General features: G+C 48.3%; 1 protein-coding gene across 2 annotated transcripts; it reads left to right on the top strand.

The window, feature by feature from the left end:
* Positions 1-913: 913 nt before the first annotated feature.
* Positions 914-22,414, top strand: MEIOC (meiosis specific with coiled-coil domain). 2 transcript variants are annotated; one of them, XM_064733434.1, is made up of 8 exons: positions 914-997; positions 3,445-3,570; positions 7,901-8,058; positions 8,188-8,292; positions 9,936-11,775; positions 13,609-13,743; positions 17,578-17,758; positions 20,842-22,413. In XM_064733434.1, the coding sequence occupies exons 1-8, from the start codon at positions 992-994 to the stop codon at positions 21,129-21,131; spliced, it is 2,841 nt and encodes a 946-aa protein (XP_064589504.1). In that variant the 5' UTR covers positions 914-991; the 3' UTR covers positions 21,132-22,413. The 2 variants fall into 2 exon arrangements, with proteins under 2 accessions (XP_064589504.1, XP_064589505.1); XM_064733435.1 differs by lacking the exon at positions 914-997 and adding an exon at positions 1,015-1,129 and having other exon boundaries at positions 20,842-22,414.
* The last annotated feature ends 843 nt before the right edge of the window (positions 22,415-23,257 follow it).

Genomic DNA, 23,257 nt, shown 5'->3' with positions numbered 1-23,257 from the left:
CTTTACAGGTGTGTGCAGAGTCTGGGGTCACAGCCATGGGTGGCAGTCCCCTGGCTGGCCCACAGCTCCCCTGGCCCAGCAGCTGAGGGTGGCTGAGGGACAGGGACAGGGGTGACAGGGTCTGGGGGGTGACAGGGCCCAAGGCAGTGATGGGGTGTGAGGGGGGTGACAGGCTTGAGAGTGATTGGAACCAGGGGTGAGAGGGCCTGGGGGGTGACAAGACCCAGAGGTGACAGGACCTGAGGGTGACACGACCCAGGAGTGACAGGGCTGGGGGAGGTACAGGGCCCAGGGGTGACAGGGGACAGAGGCCAGAGGGGTGGCAGGGTCTGGAGGTGACAGGGTCGGTACGGTGACAAGGTCAGAGAGGTGACAGGGCCCAGGGGTCACAGGGCTTGGTGGTGACAGGGTCGGGAAGGTGACAGGGTCCGGGGCTGACAGGGTTGGGGAGGTGACAGGGTCCAGGGTGTGACAGGGTCTGTGTGGGTGATAGGGCCTGGGGGTGACAGGGTCGAGGAGGTGACAGGGCCCGAGGGTGACAGGATCGGGGCGGTGACAGGGTCTGGAGGTGACAGGGTCGGGTGACAGGTCCAGGGGGTGACACGCCCGGAGGTGACACCATCGGGACGGTGACAGGTCCGAGGGGGCGCTCAGGGCGCTGTCTCCGGGCGAGCGGCGCCTCCGCGGCCGCTCATTGGCGGGAGGCACGAGCGAGCCGTTTTCCCATTGGCTGCGTACCTGCGGGCGGGGCCAATCGCTGCGCAGCGCCGCGCTCGCCGGGCGGCTGTCACCGCATGGCCCGCAGAGCCGCTCACGTTGCGCGGGGAGGTGCGAGGCGGCCTCGCGGGCGCTGATTGGCCGAGGGCGTCGGGCGCTGGCCAATGGGCGGGGGCGCGCGGGGTGGGGCGGCCGTTGGGCCGGCGCGAGGACAACGGCCGGAATTCGCCTCAGGCCGCCCCGCGCGGGCCCGCGCCGAGAGCAGCCCGGAGCCATGGAGGTGAGGGACGGGAACGGTACAGGGAGCGACACGGGCACCGGGGTTCGCTGTGCGCCCTTCACCCGTCACACACCCAGCGGGCCGCCACGCTTGTCTTAGGCTTGACCCCTTAGGCACCGAGGCCCGACCGCGGTGGGTGTCCGAGCCCCGTTGTCCCCTCTGGGATGCGGCGCCCTCTTGTGTGGGAGTAGGTGTGAGGCACGGAGCTCAGGGCTGTGGGGGAAATAGCCCTCAGCATCCTGAAAAATACCTGTTTGTGGAAAAAGGAAGAAAGTGTGGGTATGGGGTGTCTTAGGGTTGTTTGTGGCACTACAAGTTTGCCCTTGTTCTGTGGGGTCGCCGTGTTAGGTGTCCCTGTGAATGGCAATCTCTGAGGAGAAAATATGGCACAGTTAGGTCAGGATATATAGCCGAGCTCTGCAATAACTCAGTGTGTTCACTTATTTGGAAAATGTACCAGAAAAACACCAAATAACACCAGGATATAAAAGTGGTGTGAACTACCATGAAGATCACTTGGTTGCTGCAGAATGATGGGTTTCTAGAGCTTATTCTGAACTCTGATCCCTGGGTAACTTTGATTCTTCTGAATTTATTCATCATCCCAAATGAGCTGCTGTGGTAAAATGCCAATAACGTCACTTTTTTAATTTGTTGGCTAAAAGGGGGTTTAGCTCACCAGTTCAGCTTTTCCTTGTGTGCCTCACCCTTGGGAGAAGAGGAGAAGAGTGCACAGCTGTTGTTTGTTCTCAGCTCTTGCTATCCTGTGGTTTCTGGCACTTGGAAGGGTGTCCCTCTGGTTGGAATTGTTTTTCCCATAGTTATAGGATGGAACAGATTCCTACCACAGCTCTCAGAGTGTGTGTTATGGGAAATTTCCAGCTCCCATCAACTGGAAATGCACATCCATGCTTTCATATAACTTAAGCAGTGTTTGGGAGCAGTGGTGGAAGGGCCAGAGGTGTCTAGGAATGTGTGAAGGAAGGCTGGAGAACTCCTCTGCTGCTGTGGGAGGAAGGGATCCCTGCCCATGGCTGCAACTGGATGAGCTTTAATGTCTCTTCCAACCACTCCATGATTCTGTGAGCATTCCTCTGTGTCTGATATTCCCCTGTGGTGGCTCTGATGTTGGGAGAGTTCTGATTTCCTCTTGGTCTGCACTCCTCTGTCTCTGAACACCTTTGGAGTTTCTTGGCTTTGGCAGGTCCAGCTTTTCCTTTAGAGTAAATAGCAAAGTGTTTTACAATCCTTGAAAACTCAGATGGGACAGAATCCAGCAGTAAATTAGAAGTGTTAAGGACGTTAACATTGGTGTAAAATCCATGACTGTCAGCTGTTTATAATTGTGTCTGTGTGTAATTGACTCTGTGTGCTGATGTCCCTGTCCCCACAGCCCCATGTGCCATTCTGTGTGTCCTGATGTCCCTGTCCTTTCCCTGTCCCCACAGACCCTCATGCCATTCCTTGCATTCTGGTGTCCTTGTCCCCACAGCCTCATGTGCCATTCTGTGTGTCCTGATGTCCCTGTCCTGTTCCTGTCCCCACAGCCCCAAATGCCATTCTGTGTGTTCTGATGTCCCTGTCCCCACAGCCCCACATGCCCCTGTGTGTGTTCTGATGTCCCTCTCCCTGTCCCCACATGCCATTCTGTCTGTCCTGATATCCCTGTCCCCTCATGCCATTCTGTGTCCTCTGATGTCCCCACATGCCATTCTCTGTGTCCTGATGTCCCTGTCCCTACAGCCCAACGTGGTGTTCTGAGGCCATTCTGTGTGTTCTGATATCCCTGTCCTGTTCCTGTCCCCTACATTCCCTCATGCCATTCTGTGTGTCCTGATGTCCCTGTCCCCTCATCCCCCTCTGTGTGCTCTGATGTCCCTGTCCCCTCATGCCATTCTGTGTGTTCTGATGTCCCTGTCCCCGCAGCCCCATGTGGCGTTCTGAGGCCATTCTGTGTGCTCTGATGTCCCCACATGCCATTCTGTGTCCTAATGTCCCTCTCTCTGTCCCCTCATGCCATTCCATGTGTCCTGATGTCCCTCTCCCTGTCCCCACATGCCATTCTGTGTGTCCTGATGTCCCTCTCTCTGTCCCCTGATGTCATTCTGTGTGTTCTGATGTCCCTCTCCCTGTCCCCACATGCCATTCCATGTGTCCTGATGTCCCTCTCTCTGTCCCCTCATGCCATTCTGTGTGCTCTGATGTCCCCTCATGCCATTCCGTGTGTCCTGATGTCCCTGTCCCCTCATGCCATTCTGTGTGCTCTGATGTCCCCACATCCCATTCCATGTGTCCTGATGTCCCTCTCTCTGTCCCCTCATGCCATTCCGTGTGTCCTGATGTCCCTCTCTCTGTCCCCACATGCCATTCCGTGTGTCCTGATGTCCCTCTCCCTGTCCCCACATGCCATTCCGTGTGTCCTGACGCCCCTGTCGCTGTCCCCGCAGCCCAACGTGGCGTTCCGAGGCGGCGGCCGCTGCTGGGGCAGTGCGGAAGGGGGCGGGCGGCCCACGGACGTGTTCAGCACCGCCCTGCCGGGCTCTGCCTCGCTCTATGGCTGCTACAAATCACAGGTTTGCTGCCTTATTGATTCTTTTTATAGCTCTGGAAGAGTCTGGGTTGCTTGTGAACAAAATTATCAGGAGATGTTTCTAAAGTGGTTGAACATAAATCACAGAGTTTGGTGTAATTGTAATAAATCCTCCTTGTTGTAACTTCCATCAGGGGGGACAATGGCTTTTCTACTGATGAAGCTGTGGGGATGTTTGTTAAAATGGTATTTCACATTATTCTGGTGAAATGTTCATGGTAATTGTTCTTATGTAGGTAGAGTGAGGAGCAAACAACTCTTTTAGGAAAACTGGAGAATGGGTAAGAAGAAGAACTTTGGCTGTTGCCTCAGACATTCCTGTAGTCCAAGAGTTTGTATGCACCAGTTCTCAGTCTGAGCAGCAGAAAGTGCCAGGACAGTGAAATTTGTCAGCTCTCTCTTGGAATTTTTGCCTTTTGTAGCCATAAACTTTCACTGAGGTGAAAGACTCAAATGAAAATTCATTCCCAGCACCTTCAAGACCAGACTTGCTACTTCTTCCATCCAGGACTTGTTATTTTGTCAGACTGCTCTGCTCCACAAAGGAATGTATTGAGAGTCTTTAACATTTAACCCTGCAAAAACACCATTTATTGTTCCACTTACTGAGAGCTAAGAAGGCATATTGTGTCTAAACCAAACAGATAAGGTAAAGATGTTCCTTTTCACTTAATCAGGATATAAAGATAAAGATGTTCCTTGTCATTTAATCAGGATATAATACCTTTCCTCAAGAAATCAGTTTGCTGTAAGTTTATTTCAGTACCTTAACACTCTGGAATGATGGGGAGAAAAGGGATCCAGTTCCTGACTCCTGGCAGGGATCAACCAGCAGAAACTGGAGCAGATGTTTTGGGCTAACATTGTTGCTGGTTTTAAGAACTTTCTAAGTGTAGAGGAAGGGTCAGGTTGAGAAAGGAGATGTTGTTTATTCTGTGCATGGTGCCCAGGGAAGTTTCCCAGCACTCCAAAGAGTAAAAAGCAAGAAAATTTAGACATTGAAGTTTGCATAAACCTGCCTGTCTAATGCACAGATCCTGCCTAATGCAGCCACTGAGTTTGTGCAGCCTTAAATAAAACATCCCACCTGTGGTGATCCCCATCTTTATTTGCTCATTCCATCACCTGATGGATTTCTTTAGGGTCATGGTTCATAGTGAAGCGTTTCTGCTATTCTTTTTAGCTGCTTTAAAGTGCCTTTGCAAATTTTTACATTGTAGCAATTTCTATACCAGCACAAGGCTCATACCCATAGGGCTGGGTTGTACAGTTGAAATTAAGATATTGGGGTTTCTTAGTAGTTTAAAGGAAGCTATTGGGGGTTGAATAGTTGGAATCTCCAAGCTGGGTAAATTTACAAACACAAAAATTAATATGTGATTTAATTAATTATCTATTTCTATATACATATTTTTATACCCACCTTTTACTCATGTGTCTGAGTATCATTTTTATATTAATCACTGGTGGAATTTCAAACTTACAGATGTTCTGTTCCCTATCCAGGCAGAAATCTTGAATTTCAGTTGTATTTCCTTGTTGTCCATGTGCTGCACAGGTGCTGACACCTGTGGTTTCTTTCTTAATGGGTCCATGCTCTGTGTCCTGTTGGATGCCTTGTGGTTCCATTATTGATCAGATCTAGAGCAATAAAAGCATGAATATTATATTCTACAGTTTTAAGTACAGTCAATGTTAAATAGTCAATGTTGTTTCCCTGCTTCCTTAATTCCATGCAGGCTGATTTCCCAGATTTGGGGTGCTTTGGGAGGTGTTAATGGTCAGGGGTTTCCTTTTACCTTTACTTGTATCCTGTGGCCTTCTGCTACTGCTTTATCTCCTCTACCTCAGCAATATTTACCTTCACCCTCCTCATGCATCAAAGGAAATTTTAGACAGTGTGTGTTGTCAGATTCCCATCTAGTTGTATCATTAATTAATAATTTAAATTCTCTTCAATTCTACTTAAACCATTGTACAATTGGTTTCCTGTTACCATCTTTGACTGGACAAGAGACAACAAAAGGATTACATATGTAATCTATAAGTAAGTTTAATGTAACTTACATTAAACATATGTAAGTTTAATATTCAGAAAGGTTAGGGCAATTCAGGGAAACATGTCACAGTTAGAATCCTAACCAGTGTCAAATTATACCAACATTACAGCAAGTTTGGCATCTGGCACTGTCTCTGCAATCCTGCTCTGTGCAATTGTGTTTGTCTAAAACAATTCCTGCAGTTGGAATTGCTGCTACCCCTGGAGGGCATTCAAGTTCTGTGTTAGACAGGCCTTCTTCCCAGGCACAGTTCATGGAGTTACTTTTTAACTTTCTTAGTCCCAAAGGTCCAGAGGAGGTGATTTCTCCCCTTGCCCTGAAGGTTTTTCAGTCCTCAATGGTGCTTCCACAGCTCTACTCCTTGAAATTCCCAGCTGAGTGTGTTGTGAAATGAACCTGGTGTGGTCCTTACCTGTGTTCCTTTAGTGCCTCATTGTTCTGTGGTCTTAGACCTGATGTCATCAACAGGAAGGTCCAGATCAGTTTGATTTCTGCAGTGGAAGTACTTGTTGATAGAGGACAAAACTCTCCTTGGGGAGATAAAATAATTACACCAGTGCTCTTGACCCAGATATTCACAGGATGTGGATACCTGATAAGGTCTGCTGTACAGATGTCAAAAGGACTGAGTTTATCTCTGGGTTGAGGTGTTGTTCTGACCCTCTTTGTTTTGTCCTTTATTATTCTGTGAGACATGGAGGTTTTGCTGGCAGCCCCAGCTGGATTGGTGCAGCCTCAGGTGTTCACTGATCACTAAATACAGATCCCAATATTTGAAGGTCCCACCCTCACTGTTTCCAGTGTGGTTTTAACACTCCACTGTACTGTTCAGCTTCCCCAGAGCCTGGTGCTCCATATCCACTCCAACAAATGCTTGGATCCTTTGTTTCCAGCAAATCTGGGCAGATCTGTTAACCCAACCCTTTGTGTGTCAGGTTTGTAGGGTGCCTGGTTTGGGAATGGCCCCTCCCACTGAGATTCTCCAAACCCCACACTGATCCAATCCCTCCCCTTGCCCTCCCTGCTGTGGCACAGGGGAGAGGAGAATTGGAGGCACAAAAAGCAAAGATCACAGGCTGAGCTAAGAACAATTTACTGGGAGCAGCAATGAGAGAGGAAAAGGGGAGGTAACAGCAACAGCACTCATGGAGAGGGCACAGGGAGGGATTCAAATGGAAAAGTTTCCAGTTATTCTGGATGGCTCCCTCCAGGTTTTATTGACTGGAAGGATCCCCAAAGAGCCCCTTTCCCCCAGCCCAGGCAATAAGTTCTGGGTCCCCTTCCCAGCTGCTGCAAAAATTAACCCTGTCCTGGCCAGAAGCAGGGCAGTTTGCTGACACACCTGTTGGTATTGTGTGCCTCAGCCTGGGTGATTTGGCAGGGAAAAGCTTCAGGCCCCCAAGAAATGTATCAGTTATTACCAATTATTATTGATACCCATTCTGCCATGGCAATGAGAGAAGTCTATTTGCCAATAATTTCCTGGTGTGTTCCTTTTTTGGCTTGTCCTGGGGGAGGCTGATCTGTGGATGCACACTGTGGATCATATTTCTTCACTATTCTTTTTGTGTTGCCTCCCATTCCAGTCTCAAGAATACACAGTTTTACATTGTTTTCCAAAAACCTTGAGCTGTTCTTAAATCCCTGTGGGTGCAGCATAATTGAGGTTTGGCCCCATGTGTGGATTCTCCCATTCAAATGCAAACAGCTCCTGGTGTCTGGTGGGATAGAAGAAAGCATCTTACAAGTCCAATCCTTGTTACTGTGCCTGCCTGGGCCTTTTTGGGGGGTCTCTGGGTGCCTGGGGAGGTGTCCCCTACTCAGTTTCCAGCAAAGCTCAGCTCAGGACACACAGAACACAGAAGTTGTGATGTGCAGCTCCAGCACCTTCTTAAACAATTGCCAGGCAGGATATAAAATATGAAAGTTTCCATAAGCCTTAAGCAACACCAGTTGAGCACACCTGAGAGCATCTGTTTGTGCTCAAAAGAGGGGTGAAAGGTGAGAATGATCCATCAGCTTCCATCTGCAACAGAGGGCAAGGGAAGGGACAGAGAGTTCTGCTTGAGAATTCTGAGAATTCTCCTTGAAGACATTACCATGGCCTGAAATAAGTTCTATTCCAAGTGTGTGGTTTGCTGACTTCTCATGTGCTGGTTCCTTCCAGAGTTAGTTACAACCATGTACAATGACAAAATGACAGTTTGATGTGTTTCATGTTAAATAAATGCTTTTATTGTACATTCAATGCAGAATGAAGAAAATGTGGAGTTACCTCAGGCCTACAGTTCTTCCCTTTCAACATCAGAGTACTCTGCACCCATGGACCCTTCCCTTTTGTACCCCCCTTGGTCTACGTGTACAGATGACACCAAGCAGCCTGCTGCTCCTCAGATGAACCTGAAGTCCAGGTAGTCATCCCTGACAGGGAGTGAGTGTGGGTGTGTTGGACTAGATGGATTCTATTTTTCTATTTAATTTAACATAGGAAGTACTTGAAATGAAGGAATTCTTTTTATTAACACCCAGTTGGTTTTCAGGATTCAGCCCGAAAGGAATGATTATGGCAGTGAAACTGATTTGTATGGACTGGTGTCAAACATCCTGGAGGAACAAGACAAACCACAGCCGTGCTTTGCTGAGGGGTGAGTGAGGTGCAGGTGACAGAAACTCCTCTGTGATCTCTCTGTGCTCCTGGGTCAGCTCCATCTGCTGCTGGCCAGGCCCCCTGCTCTCCTTTCCTTTTCCCTCCCTTTCCCTTTTCCCTCCCTTTCCCTTTTCCCTCCCTTTCCCTTTTCCCTCCCTTTCCTTTTCCCTCCCTTTCCCTTTCCCTCCCTTTCCCTTTCCCTCCCTTTCCCTTTCCCTCCCTTTCCTTTTCCCTCCCTTTCCCTTTTCTCTCCCTTTCCCTTTTCTCTCCCTTTCCCTTTTCTCTCCCTTTCCCTTTTCTCTCCCTTTCCCTTTTCTCTCCCTTTCCCTTTTCTCTCCCTTTCTTTCTTCCCTTCCCTTTCTCTCCCTTTTCTCTCCCTTTCCCTTTCCCTCCCTTTCCCTTTCTCTCCCTTTCCCTTTCTCTCCCTTTCCCTCATCCTCCAACATTTTCCTTGGGATAATTGGAAGCTTTTCCCAAAGCACTTAGATTGCATGGCAGCTCTCTGATATTTACAGAACTTGTTAATTGGCATTTTTTTAATAAGATCTTAACAAGTGTTGTGGACATGCTGTGTTCAGATGAATCCCCTTGGTCTGTTGTTTTGTTTTAATCAAGACTCAATTCAAACTTTAGGTTTCTTTCTTAATTAATGTCAATTCACAGAAAAAATACACAAAGCACAAACTCCTTCACATTTGTCTGAACTGGCAGGAGAAAATTCCATGCAAAATTAATGTTTCTTGCTGTTAGTGCTACCTAAGCAATATTTGTTTCTAAATGTCAGGTTTATTTTGCCTCTGTTCCTGCACAGGAAGAGACAATTCCACAGTCATAACAACCTGAACTGAAGGGGCAGGTCCAGCATCCCCATGAACTTCCAGAGCTCTCTGTCTTTTCCAGATCTAAGAGACAGAACAGGGAGCCCAGTCTCAGGTTCCCAAGCCAGGCACTGCTTTCCTTTCTGCCTTCCCAAACAATTCCAGTGATTTCTCTTATGTGGCTGAAATCAGGGAAAACTTCAGAGTCAGTCTTGATATCACTAAAACCTCATTAATTCCTTTGCTATGGGCAGGCAGGGCTGGTTCAGCACTCCCAGATCTGGCCTGCAATGGCTTCCAGGAACTTTTCCCCTTTACTAAGTCTGTTTACAGCTCTTGGCAGTCAGGGATTGATGGTTCATTCATGCTGGGTAGTGGAAAGAAATGAAGTGTGCTGGGATGCTGCCTCTGGCTTTCCCTGCAGGAAGCACAAGGGAGGTGAGAGAGAATCATTTCCTCTGGAGTGCTGGGACATGGCTTTGGAACACTGAGGGCAGTGTGGGTGCCTGAGCTTGGTGCTGAACCAGGAGTATTTTGGTGATGATGGACAGACTGACAGACCAGGGTTTGATGTGTGCAGCTTGAAGGCCTGTCCATAGCTCCTGAGCTGTGCTGGTGTGTTCAGACAAGGCAGAATCAGTTTTCTCCGCTAGATATGGGAAACTGAGGATGACAGGACTGGGAAGAAGCTGAAGTCAGACATCTTGGAATCATTTGAGAGAAAGAATTTGGGAATAATTTGTTTGTTAAACCTTGTTTTGTGTATGGGAATGAAGAGCAGCAGCACAGATCAGTGTCTAACCAGGTGTTTGTTGTTTCCAAGGAGCTGCCCTCCCACCCTGAAGTCAGTGTGGCCGGTGAGCACGAGCAGAATGGAGCACCATGAGCTGCTGCCAGAAGGCAGGAGGGCAGTGGTTGGAGCAGTGCCCCAGCAGGGTTTCTATGGCTCTGAGCCCCTCCCTGGTGCTGACAAGCAGTTCCTGCAGAGCCCCACCCTGGTGGCACAGCAGAAAGCTGACGATTGCTACCGCGGCTTTGCCGGCGTGGACCTGGAAGAGCAGAGCTTGTACTCTGCCAGGAGTGAGCGTGCCAATGGCTGCTCCTTGCAGGCTAATGAGAGTGTGAAGACAGCAGCTGTCTATCAGAACTACCCCTACCTGAAAAACACCTTTGCAGCCCAGGCTGGGTACTCAGAAGCAATCAAAGACTCGGGAGCTGATGCTTATTCTTTTGGAAGGGAGAAGGTGTGTCCCAAAGGAGCAGAGGCACAGGTGCACCCAAAGCGGGCTGAACCATTCCTTCCTCAGTGTCACAGGTACAATGAGAACACAGATTTTACCAGGTACACTGAATATTCTCATGCTGGTAAAGCAAAGCCCAACAAGGGCACCAGTTGTAGCCTCCAAGAAAATAGAAAGCTGGTAAATGGAACCCCTGAGGCACCATCTCTGGATGCAGAGCCCTACGCTAAATTATTTCAAGTGAAATCAGGAACTCAGAAAAAATTTGAAGATACAATTTCAGATCAGCACGACTTTACATTTCCCAAGTCTGTAGGACTTGTATCAGAAAAACAATTTGCAAGCGAATCTTCCTTCGGCACTGATTTTGGGCAAAAATTTGAATATGGACTAAAATCTTTTGCAGCTTGTCCAGGCAATAATGGTGTGGAAAAGCAGCAGTTTTCCAAGGCCGATCTTCAGAATCCTGAATTCTATAAATCACTCCCACTGTTGCCCAGTGCAGCAGTCCCCTCAGCAGGCTCTAGTGCCAGGCCAGCGTGGATGAACATCCAAACCAAACCCACAACCTCTGGCCCTTTCCAGAATCCAAATCCTTTGTTGAAACTGAATAATCAGTCAACTGCATTTCCAAAAAGCTCTCGTCATTCTAATGATGTTTTTCAGTTGCCATCTTCAAATTTGCCTTTAAATAGTAATTTACTTCACAAGTACTGTCAGGACAGCCCATTCCTCTCCAGCCTTGACTTTGGCTACAGCACTGCAGAACGAGCTCGGGCAGCTGCGTGCATGGAAGCCCTGGTTAGGGGTGGGGAAGAGAATCTCCTCGAGTACCTCAGTGAGAAGAAGCTGAAGCAGCCCAATGGATTCTGTGACAGTTACTTGGCTCAGCAGTTGGGGATCATTGACAATCTGAACAAGCAGCGTTTCCAGCTGAAGGCACAGAGCGAGCACTGCGATCTGGAAGGGCAGAACCAGGCAGATGGGGTGTTCCAGGACATGTACCAGGAGTTACTGGAGTCTCAGGGGCAGCTGCATCTGGGGGCAGGGAATGGGGACACCAGTGCCATCGGTGCTGGGAGCTGCCTGCAGGCTCCAGGCATTCCCAACTGCGTGGTTGGTGACTTCAGGAGGAACCGGCAGCTGGGCCCCAGCACCTTCCCCATGAGATCTGCTCACCTCCTGGGCCGCTCCGTGGTGCCCCTGGTGGAGCCTCACACCTTGTTCTCCCAGGATGATCTCAAACGCCTCTACCCCTGCTTCACAGAGAAGATGTATGGTGACAATGCCCTTTCTGGCTTTGTGTCAGCATTTGGATTTCAAAAGCAAGTGAAAAGTCGCAGTGGGCCTGCCAGCGAGCTGCACGTGAGACTGGAGGAGTGTTATGAGCAGTGGAGAGCTTTGGAGAAAGAAAGGAAGAAGGTAAGAAAACCAAACTAGAAAAACAGCACAGATTTGATGTAGATCTCATCCTGCTCAGTGCAGTCACAGATCATGGGTTGTTCTGCTGGGAGAGGTTGAAGTGCTTGATGGGACTTCCGAGTTAGACATTTGTTTTGGGACAGAAAGTGAAAGGTGTGGAGATTTGTAGCCTGGCTGGAAGCACAGCTGGTGTTGTATGGAATGCTGTACTAAAAGCAGGAGTTCAGGGGTTCTTCCAGTCCCAGGGCTGGGGAAGGTGTGTTCATGAGGAACAAACATGTTCTATACCCTTTTTATTATTACAATAAATACAGTGCCTCTGGAACTATGGAAGCAAAACCAGTAAATATGTTTTGAATTGAAACTAAACTTGAATTCTTTAAATTCTATTTTTTAGAAGCTATACTGAATTCCTACCTCCTGTTCCCCTGAAGATTTAAACCTAAGGTGTATTTGAAGGGGTTCTTTGTTTTTTTTCCCCAGGGAAGGGTCATTTAATTAAAACCCTTGCAGTAAAAGGCTCAGGTAGTGCTGTGTGGAGCCCTGCTAAAAGCAGGTCTGTAGGAAAACCTGCTTTCATTTCACCAGCTGAGATGGGGTTTGAATTTCAATACCTGTGGTTATCTGTGGGGTGAGCTGGGCCAAATGTCACCTGGCAATAGTGGGGCCTTGGGGAGTTCTCCTGTGCCAACCCCTGCAAAGAAACCAATTCCAAGAAGATGTAATGGGGGTTTTTTTGGTGGTGTTTCCTGACAAAAGCCAGGAGTTGCTTTGTATAGAGGGGTTGAGGAAGAGAGTGAGCCCAGCTGAAGGAGGAGGGGAGGTGGTGTCTGGGGTGCATGGAAAGTGCAAGACAGAAAAGCCTGGCATGAGTCATGGTGGGAGAAATTCAGTTTATCACAGAATGGTTTGGGTTGGGAGGGACCTTAAAGCTCCCTCAGTCCCATGGGCAGGGACACCTCCCACTGGCCCAGGCTGCTCCAAACTCCATCCAGCCTGGCCTTGGACACTTCAGGGATGGGGCAGCCACAGCTGCTCTGGAAAACTTGTGCAGTGAGGAACAATTTATTTCTAATATCTGATCTAAAGCTGCTCTCTCTCTGTGAAGCCATTCCCCCTTGTCTTGGTACTCCATGTTTTTGTTGATAGTGGACCACTTATGAAACCATCCAAGAACTGCAGTTTTAAATCAGTTTTACCTAATTCTATGTTCTTCTGGGTGTTTTAGAGTGACATAACAAGGGGATGAAAGAGATGGAAACTTGGAATCTTGCAAACAGTTTTCAAAATAGTTTTCTGATAGCTAAATAAAATATAGAATCCTGGAATGGTTTGGTTTGGAAGGGACCTTAAAGACCAAGACCAAAGGCAGGAACACTTTCCACTGGACCAAGGTGCTTAGGAAAAAATCTTTCTGTAGTTTAATCTGTACAAAACTTAGATTAATTGCTGACTGAAAAACAGTTTTATTTGAATTTTATGTGTGAGATCCACATCTGTTTGGTCATTTTTTTTCCCTGTAATTCTGACTTGCCTCCATTTTATTTCCAGGCAAAACCAGTACAGGCTGTAGTCAGAGTGAGCAGACATAGCACTGCTGGAACATGGTGTGTTGGCTTTAGTTGAGCTGCTTTGAGTAAAGCAGTTGTTCACTTAAAGCAGGTGATTGTCTCACCAGAGGGTTAAATCCCAAATGCCTGAATCCTCATTGTCTCCTTTAAAAATCTCCAAAACCCTGATGAAGAAATTGAACCTGATATTTTTTCTTGTTTCTGTAATGAAGCACACTCTGCATGTACATTCTGAGGGAGTTGTTCTTTTGTTTTCCTGCAGACTGAATCAGCTCTTGCTAAGAATTTCCAAGGGAAGAAGGTTTCCAGTACTAACAACATTCCAATTCCAAGGCTGACATCAAATCCATCAAGGGTTGATCGCTTAATTGTGGATCAGCTACGGGAACAAGCCAGAGTGAGTTGTAGCACTAAAAAAAAAATTCTATTGAACTTAAAGTACAGTGTGAGATAGGGAAGATGATCAGAGCAGCTTTTCCCAAAATAGCTTTGTTCTTCATTGCTGTGCAGGGAATGGCATTTCAGCAGTCCTTGGTAGAGCTTCTGCAGCTCCTGGGTGCTGTTTCCAGGGAAGCACAGGGGGCTGAGGCTCACACTTACAGGAGGATGTTGTTCCTGGTGTAGGAATGTGCAGCATCCAGTCCTGGAGCCTTTGCACAGCTCTCAGGGGTGCTGCATTCAGAGCAGCTTGGCAGGGAAATGGTCACTGTGGATTTGGAGACTTTGATAGAGGAGGTCTTTATGGGAAAAAAAACAGGTTTAGTTAATGTTTGGAAGATACATATTTGGTTGAGAGTCTGGTATATTTTAATGCAGAATGATTATTTGATAATTTACACCTTCAACCTGAGTTGCTGTTACCAGTTTGCTCTTTAACCCAGCAGGGCAGGGGAGTCTGAGCTGTGTGGGCAAACAGCCCCAGGGTCCTTGGGGAGGTGACAGCTGGGGCAGGAGCAGCACAAACTCTGCCATCAGAATGCTGAGGGGCTGCTGTGGCTCTGCTGAGGCCCAGAGCCCAGAGCCGTGGTGCTGCAGGCAAGGAGAAGCAGAAACCAAGCTGTCCCCTCTGCCAGGGGCTGTGGGGTGGAAGGGTTCTGGGAAATGCTGGGTTTGGAGGCTGCAGCGGTGCTGGGGCTGTCCCTGGGCAGCAGGGGGAGCAGCAGCCTGGCCTGCCTGCCAACAATCCCTGGAGCTGTGGCTGCTCCCTCCTGCAGGACCTGCCTGGTGCTGCCCATGGACTGCAAAACATGGATGGGCTTAGGGCACTAAAGCTCCTGCTCTGTGAACCCCCAAAGAACAGCCTTGCTTTCCATGGTAATCCAAAACTGCCTCCAAAACAGTGCTGAGCCATTTGAGGAACCAAACTTCAGGGTACAGCACCTCAAACCCTTGTTAGGTACTTTTCAGGATGCTCAACAGCAGAGTGAGGCTGTTAAACCTGGACTCTTAACATCTGGAAACATCTGGGTGATGGCCAGAGTGGAACCCTGGTGCAAAGGTTTGAGTGGAAGCTGAGTTGGCTGAATCTGGGATTAACTCTTCATAGTTGGAGCATCCAGTTAAATCTTCTTGACAATCACATTCATTCCTTTAAGACATCAACTGTAGCCATGGATTGAGGGACATCCCAATTTGGGGATTTTTAGTTTCTCTTTTTCTGCAGACCAGTAACCACATTCTCAGCCTTATTGGCTGAGGAGTCACTCACCACTGGGAAACCCACAAGTGATGTGACTGGTGTAAGATAAGACAACAAAAATGCATATTTTCAGTGGACTAAACAAACTGAATTATTTCTGAATGTTTGTTCTCAGCTCCCTTAGTGTTGGTTTCCCTTTCCCAGAGCAGCTGTGACTGCTGCTGGCCCAAGCTGCCCTGCACAGCTCAAAGTCCTCATCTGGATTTTCACCCAGAAATTGCAGCAGTGCCGTGAGAAGGGAGGACCCCAATGCTCTGAATTCAGGAAAATGCAAAAAAAATTCAGAACAAAATTGTTCTGAAAACACCTTTTGTTTAGGGATGTACAGATCTGGTATTAACCAATAACCTGGGGGTGTTGTAGCTTTGCTCTTGTCCTTTGCACACCCAGCTCTACCACAGCTTTGGGTTTGGAGATAAAAAATCCCAGATAAGAACTTATCCTTCAGCTGTAACTTCATGAACTGCTCTCAAAATGAAGTAATGATGATAATTAATGTGTTCTCCCTGGTTAGCTGATTTCCCTGTAAGTGTGAGCCCCTGTAAGGTGTGCATTGTCCCTCAGGTTGTGACTCTGCTGGGGTGCTGTAGCTTTGCTGTTGTCCTTTGCACACCCAGTTTTCGATTTGGTGATAACAAATCCTGGGTAACAACTTAAACCTCCTTCACCTGTAACTTCATGAATTGCTCTCAAAATGAAGTAATGATGCTCATTAACCTGTTCTCCTGGTTAGTTGATGTCCCTGTGAGTGTGAGCCCCTGTGAGGTGTGCATTGTTCACCAGGTTGTGACTGCTGGGGTGCTGTAGCTTTGCTGTTGTCCTTTGCACACCCAGTTTTTGATTTGGTGATAACAAAATCTGGGTAAGAACTTAAACCTCCTTCACCTGTAACTTCTCTGCTCTCAAAAGAAAGTAATGATGATAATTAACCTGTTCTCCCTGGTTAATTAATTTCCCTGTAAGTGTGAGCCCCTGTAAGGTGTGCATTGTCCCTCAGGTTGTGACTGCTGGGGTGCTGTAGCTTTGCTCTTGTCCTTTGCACACCCAGCTGTCCCACAGCTTTGGGTTTGGACATAACAAATCCTGAGTAAGAATTTAAACCTGCTTCAGCTGTAACTTCATGAACTGCTCTCAAAATGAAGTAATGATGATAATTAATGTGTTCTCCCTGGTTAGTTCATTTCCATGTAAGTGTGAGCCCCTGTGAGATGTGCATTGTTCACCAGGTTGTGACTGCTGGGGTGCTGTAGCTTTGCTGTTGTCCTTTGCACACCCAGTTTTCGGTTTGGCGATAACAAAATCTGGATAAGAACTTAAACCTCCTTCACCTGTAACTTCTGTGCTCTCAAAATGAAGTAATGATGATAATTAACCTGTTCTCCCTGGTTAATTAATTTCCCTGTAAGTGTGAGCCCCTGTAAGGTGTGCATTGTCCCTCAGGTTGTGACTCTGCTGGGGTGCTGTAGCTTTGATCTTGTCCTTTGCACACCCAGCTGTACAACAACTCTGGGTTTGGAGATAACAAATCCCAGATAAGAACTTATCCTTCAGCTGTAACTTCATGAACTGCTCTCAAAATGAAGTAATGATGATCTTTAATCTGTTCTCCTTGGTTAGTTGATGTCCCTGTAAGTGTGAGCCCCTGTAAGGTGTGCATTGTCCCTCAGGTTGTGACTCTGCTGGGGTGCTGTAGCTTTGATCTTGTCCTTTGCACACCCAGTTTTCAGATTGGCGATAACAAATCCTGGGTAACAACTTAAACCTCCTTCACCTGTAACTTCATGAACTGCTCTCAAAATGAAATAATGATGATCATTTACCTGTTCTCCCTGGTTAATTAATTTCCCTGTAAGTGTGAGCCCCTGTAAGGTGTGCATTGTCCCTCAGGTTGGGACTCTGCTGGGGTGCTGTAGCTTTGATCTTGTCCTTTGCACACCCAGTTTTTGATTTGGTGATAACAAAATCTGGGTAAGAACTTAAACCTCCTTCAGCTGTAACTTCATGAACTGCTCTCAAAATGAAGTAATGATGATCATTAACCTGTTCTCCTGGTTAGCTGATTTCCCTGTAAGTGTGAGCCCCTGTGAGATGTGCATTGTTCACCAGGTTGTGACTGCTGGGATGTTGTAGCTTTGCTGTTGTCCTTTGCACACCCAGTTTTCGGTTTGGCGATAACAAATCCTGGGTAAGAACTTAAATCTCCTTCACCTGTAACTTCTGTGCTCTCAAAATGAAGTAATGATGATAATTAAGGTGTTCTCCCTGGTTAGTTCATTTCCCTGTAAGTGTGAGCCCCTGTAAGGTGTGCATTGTCCCTCAGGTTGTGACTGCTGGGGTGCTGTAGCTTTGATCTTGTCCTTTGCACACCCAGCTGTACAACGGCTCTAACAAATCCCAGATAAGAACTTATCCTTCAGCTATAACTTCATGAACTGCTCTCAAAATGAAGTAATGATGATCATTTACCTGTTCTCCTGGTTAGTTGATGTCCCTGTGAGTGTGAGCCCCTGTAAGGTGTGCGTTGTCCCTCAGGTGGTGACTCTGCTGGGGAAGATGGAGCGCCTGCGCAGTTCCCCGCTCCACGCCAACATCTCCACTGCCCTGGACAAGCACCTGGAGTCCATCCACGTGGTGCAGGCTCGCAGGAAGGATGAGATTGTCAGCGCCTCCAGCCGGCAGCGGCACGGCCCCCCCAGGTGCCAGGATGAGAGAGGTACAGCTGGGCTGGTGTGCCCTGATGAGGTAGCTGGGGTGTTGAACATCTTGTAAGGATAAGTGAGGGGTTGTAATTCAAGTTTTAGCTTTTCAGTGTCAGGGTTTTGTCAGAGGTACACTGAGTGGGGTTTGGGTGAAGGTTTGAGGGGATGCTCAAACTGGGTTTTAGAGGTAAATAGGTTAAATCAATTTGGAGGTGGTAAGTCAATGAATAAACTAGCAAGGAATAAAAATTAGTGGGTTTTTTTGATAACGCATTCAGGGAGTGGAGGTGTTACTAAGCTGTTGCCTCTTGCTTCTTGTGATGGTGTTTGCAGGGCTCTTGGGATGAGGGAAGAGATGAGGATCTGACTCCATGTTTCAGAAGGCTGATTTATTATTTTATGATATATATTATATTAAAACTAAAAGAATAGAAGAAAGGATTTCATCAGAAGGCTGGCTAAGAATAGAAAAACAAAGAATGAATAACAAAGGCTTGTGGCTCAGACTCTGACTGTGATTGGCCATTAATTAGAAACAACCACATGAGACCAATCCCAGATGCACCTGTTGCATTCCACAGCAGCAGATAACCATTGTTTACATTTTGTTCCTGAGGCCTCTCAGCTTCTCAGGAGAAAAAATCCTAAGGAAAGGATTTTTCAGAAAATGTGTCTGTGACAGCTTCTCCCTGTCCCCCCATATTCCTCTTCCTATGAACCCCCAGCTCTTTGTCTAGAACTTCCTTGGTATCTCCCAAAGTGACCAACATGGCCTTAGCTTACAAATGGATTTCCTCTTCAAGCATCTTCTGTCTTAAACTGGCATAATTACAAATCATATTTTGGATGGATGCACAAAAATACAATGGGCAGAATGTTTTCATTCTTAATGCTGTCCCAAATAATCCAAATACTCAGCTTAATCTTTCACCAGGGCACAGGCAGAGTGGCAGATTCCCTTCTCTCTGAGATGGAGTCAGGGTAAATTCCTGCTCCCTGCAGCACTCTGACCTCTACCCTGTGTCAGAAGCTGTTTCTGAATCTTCTGATCCCTTCTGCTGTTCTTTCTCCATCTGAATTACAGGGATTATTTTATTTTGGAGTGTGCCATCATGCAGTTCTGATGTTTACCTCAGAAAATTCACTGCAGCATTCTTTCTTTTCACCTGTTCCCCATCATTCTTGTTTCTCTTTCCCTTGACTGAAGATTATGAGACTTGTTAAGGTGAAGGGGGTGATGAAGCCCATGAAAATCATTTTCTTTAGAACAGAGTAGTTTGGGAAGGAGTTGTCAGAGCTGGAGATGCAGGTTCTTGTGCTGGGAGAGGAGAGGAGGCTGCACAGTGGGGTCTGATTGCTTACCTGGAGGGGGTGCTTGGTCCTCTGCCTCCCATGGCTCTCTTGGGGTGTTGAACCTGGAGCAGCAGTTGGGGAGGATTTTTTTGACCAGTAAATTATTGGATGCAGTAACTGTATTTGCTCTTGAGGGAAAGGCCTGAAGCTGTTCTGGTTTGTTTGGGAGCAGGTCTTGTTTCCACAGCACCTTTCTATTCCATCTGATCCAATATTAAGCATTTATTACAGAATCACAGGATGGTTTGGGTGGGAAGGGTCCTTAAATCTCATCCAATTCCACCTCTACCATGGGCAGGGACACCTTTCACTGTCCCAGGGTGCTCCAAGCCCTGTCCAACCTTGGCCACTTGCAGGGGTGGCATCCCCAGCTGCTCTGGGCAGCCTGGGACCACAGCCCAGTGGTTCAACACCCATTCACAGAACATGAGCTGTGCTTCCTCCCAGTGCCCCAAACCAGCTGTTCCTTCACCCATGGGAAGGATTTCCTGGCAGGACAGGTGAAGGACCCTGCCCAGACCAAAAGGGGAGGGCCCAGGTGCCATTGGGGTGTGTGTGCACAGAGCAACCCAACCCTGGGGTGCAGCTGCTGCAGGAAGGTTCAGAACCTTCAAACACACTCAGAACCTAAAAACCACACACCAAGCTCGGAGCCTGAAAACCACACACCAGAGAAATCTGAATTTCTCTGTGAGGGCAGAGAAATTCAGATGCAGCTTTTATAAAGCTGTAAAGGGACAGACAGACGGGGTGTGGGGTGAGGGCAGCCCCAGCAGTGCTCAGGTGCCATTGGGGTGTGTGTGTGCATGGAGCACCCCAACCCTGGGGTGCAGCTGCAGCAGGAAGGTTCAGAACCTTCAAACACACTCAGAACCTAAAAAGCACACACTGCCTTGCTCTGTGAGGGTAGAGAAATTCAGACCAGCTTTTATAAAGCTGTAAAGGGACACACAGGGTGTGGGGCGAGGGCAGCCCCAGCAGTGCCCAGGTGCCATTAGGGTGTGTGTGTACAGGGGTGCAGCTGCAGCAGAAAGGTTCAGAACCTTCAAACAAACTCAGAACCTAATTCAGATGCAGCTTTTATAAACCTGTGAAGGGACAGATGAGGTGTGGGGTGAGGGCAGCCCCAGCAGGCTCAGGTGCCTTTAGGGTGTGTTTGTACATGGAGCACCCCAGCCCAGGGGTGCAGCTGCAGCAGGAAGGTTCTGTAACAAACTCAGAGCCTAAAAACCACACCCCTTGCTATGTGTGAGGGCAGAGAAATTCAGACCCAGCTTTTATAAAGCTGTAAAGGGACAGACAGACAGGGTGTGGGGTGAGGGCAGCCCCAGCAGTGCTTGGGATTAAAGGGCCCAGGTGCCATTGGGGTGTGTGTACTGGGGTGCAGCTGCAGCAGGAAGGTTCTGTAACAAATTCAGAGCCTAAAACCCGCACACCTCGCTGTGTGAGGGCTGAGAAATTCAGACCCAGCTTTTATAAAGCTGTAAAGGGACACACAGGGTGTGGGTGAGGGCAGCTCCAGCAGGCTCAGGTGCCATTGGGGTGTGTTTGTACATGGAGCACCCCAGCCCAGGGGTGCAGCTGCAGCAGAAAGGTTCAGAACCTAAAACCCGCACACCTCGCTGTGTGAGGGCTGAGAAATTCAGACCCAGCTTTTACAAAGCTGTAAAGGGACACAGGGTGTGGGTGAGGGCAGCCCCAGCAGCGCTCGGGACTAAGGGCAGCGCTCTTTTCCTCCCCGCAGTGGTGCTGGCTCTGGCCGCGGCGCTCCGGGCTCTGTGCTTGGCCACCCGCAAGGTCCGCACCGTGCTCTGGTGCGCCTTCCAGATGACCCTGCCCAAACCCTCCGCTGGCAAACGGGCTCGGGAGAGGCTTCCTCAGGAGGGGGCGGCGCCCGAAGAGAAACGAGCCGAGACCCCCCCGGCTGCTGCGGCCCCGAGAGGGCCCCGGGAAGGGGGGGCAGAGGGAGCCCCGGGGCCGTGCACGGACCTGCTCCGCAGTGTGTATGACAGGGGAGACGTGAATTCCTCGTAATTTTTGGTTCTTTTTTAGTTACTTCAAAGTTTCAACTGCTAAAGTTCATATTTAAAGCTATCTCTTGATGAGAAGTGAGATTTGCCTTAAGGGCTCTCAGGTTAAGCTGTTAACGTGATGGGCAGGGTCGGAATGTTGTAAAGCCTAACTGGTGAATGTTAACTTAAAAAATTAATCAGACTAATTCATTAACAGCCAAGATATTATTTAACTCCTGTGGGTGAAGCCTGGTGTCCAACTCTCCCCATAACTCCTTTTAGTTTTGCTTTAGGAAATAGGTTTTTAAATAATGATTCTTAAAGACTGTGGTGTGACGGGGTGTGAGGTTGGTGTCAGATCAGATTGTGATGTAAAATGGTTTCCTTATTGAACTAAACCTGGAAACAGAAAGAAAAAAGGCTAGAAATACCCAATATTCATGTAAAACTAGATATTTAAAATACAAATATTTATGAATTTGAGATTTTAAAGTCTACGTTGGGAAAGGCAATATGCACCAGGTGCCACTGAATTACCAGTAGAGCATAATTGCTGTGTGAAACCATGAATTTAGTGAATGTGTTCAGGTATTTGGAATGCTCTTGGGAACAAATGAACTACTGTTGTAAAGTATTTAAGCATAATCAAACTACGACAGGCAGACAGGATTGTCCTGCAGAGCTGTGAAGGAGCTTCAATAATGAGCGTTGTTTTTAATTTAACTTCAGAAAAGGTCGTGCCAAGTTCTGAAATTTGGATTTTCTTGAAGTTACTAGTTTGGTTTGAAATTTGATTGTCAACTTCTAGACTTCTTAGTTCCCTTCTGCATTTGGGCAGCTCCCAGCACTGGTGTTTGCTTGCAGCTCTCAGTCTTTAGGAGCAGGAGTGATGGATTCACTCAGGACAGAGTGGCCCTGGGAAAAACTCGCTTGAACAGTGGGTTAAAATGACTGAGCTGACCATGCCTGCACTCCCTGGTACCCACATGGCTCTGTCCTTCCTGCTGCTGGGGATGCTGATCTGCAGAAGGGGTGATGGCATGAGATGAGTTGGCATGAGATGATGTGCAGAAACGACTGAGAAAGGCTCAGCAGAAGGTGGGGTGTGATCACGGCAACGACAGGAGTGCTGCCAGGGGAGAGGGGCAGAACAAGCACAGCTTCCTAACAGCCACTGCACTGGGGCTGGTTCAGTTTGACCCAGGCTGTGTTGATGTTAAAGCAAAACTGACTGTGCTGACTGGAGTTGTCTATAAAAAATAAATTCATTTTTGTTGAAGAGATTCTGTTCTGCAAGTGTGTTTCCAGGTGAACCGGTACCAGGGGGAAGCACTGAGTCTGGTGTGGAACTGAGTTCAGGAAAAAGCAGAGGGGAGGCTGAAATCTCTCTCTGGAGACAGCTCTGACCATAACACCAGACATGCCAAGGGAGCCAGAGCAGGGAGTGATTCTTCCTTGCAAAAGTCTCAGCTCCAAGCTCTGCACAGCCAGGGGAGGCTGATGCAGCAATTCTGTCATCTGCACTGGCAATCTTGGGGGTGAGTCCAGACTATTCCTGCTCTATAAATAACTGTGCTGTCAGTGCCAGCTGTGCACTGACTGTCCTGAATGGAGCAGCAGTGGCTGGAGCTGCCTGGGCACTGATCCATGGCACAAACTGCTGGCATGGGAAGGGGTGAGCCCACAGTCCTGGGGGGCACAGGGGGCAGCCCTGCAGCCTCATGGGCTGGGAAGCATCAGTTCACTTTTAACAGCACTGCTGCTGCTCCTGGTTCCACCCTGCCCCAGGGCAGCTGCTGGAAGCCAAAGGGCTGCACTTGCCCTTGCTCCTGACCCCTGAAGAGGTGAAGGCTGCCCTTCCCTGGACCCTCACAACCAAAGGGCTCAGGAGGCCATGACAGCCTCAGGTGGGCCATGCCCATGCAGGTAGGCAGCTCCAGCCCTCAGCTTGCATTTTCCTTGGAAGCCAAGGGCTGGGCAGTTCAGTGCCAGGTCACAGCTCTGGGAAAAGGCGCTTTGGCTGACAAGGATGGGCAGAGCAAGTGGGTGCCAGCAGGAGGTGAGATCCCAGCCAGTGCCAGCCTCAGCCCAGGGTGTGCACAGGGCTCCAGGGCACCTGGATGTGAGAGCTGGGGCTGAGTGACACCC

The sequence above is a fragment of the Zonotrichia leucophrys genome, chromosome 27 (assembly GCF_028769735.1).
Source record: "Zonotrichia leucophrys gambelii isolate GWCS_2022_RI chromosome 27, RI_Zleu_2.0, whole genome shotgun sequence".
NCBI lineage: Eukaryota > Metazoa > Chordata > Aves > Passeriformes > Passerellidae > Zonotrichia > Zonotrichia leucophrys.
The sequence above is the reverse complement of the archived record's forward strand: the minus strand, read 5'-3'. Positions and strand labels throughout refer to the sequence as shown.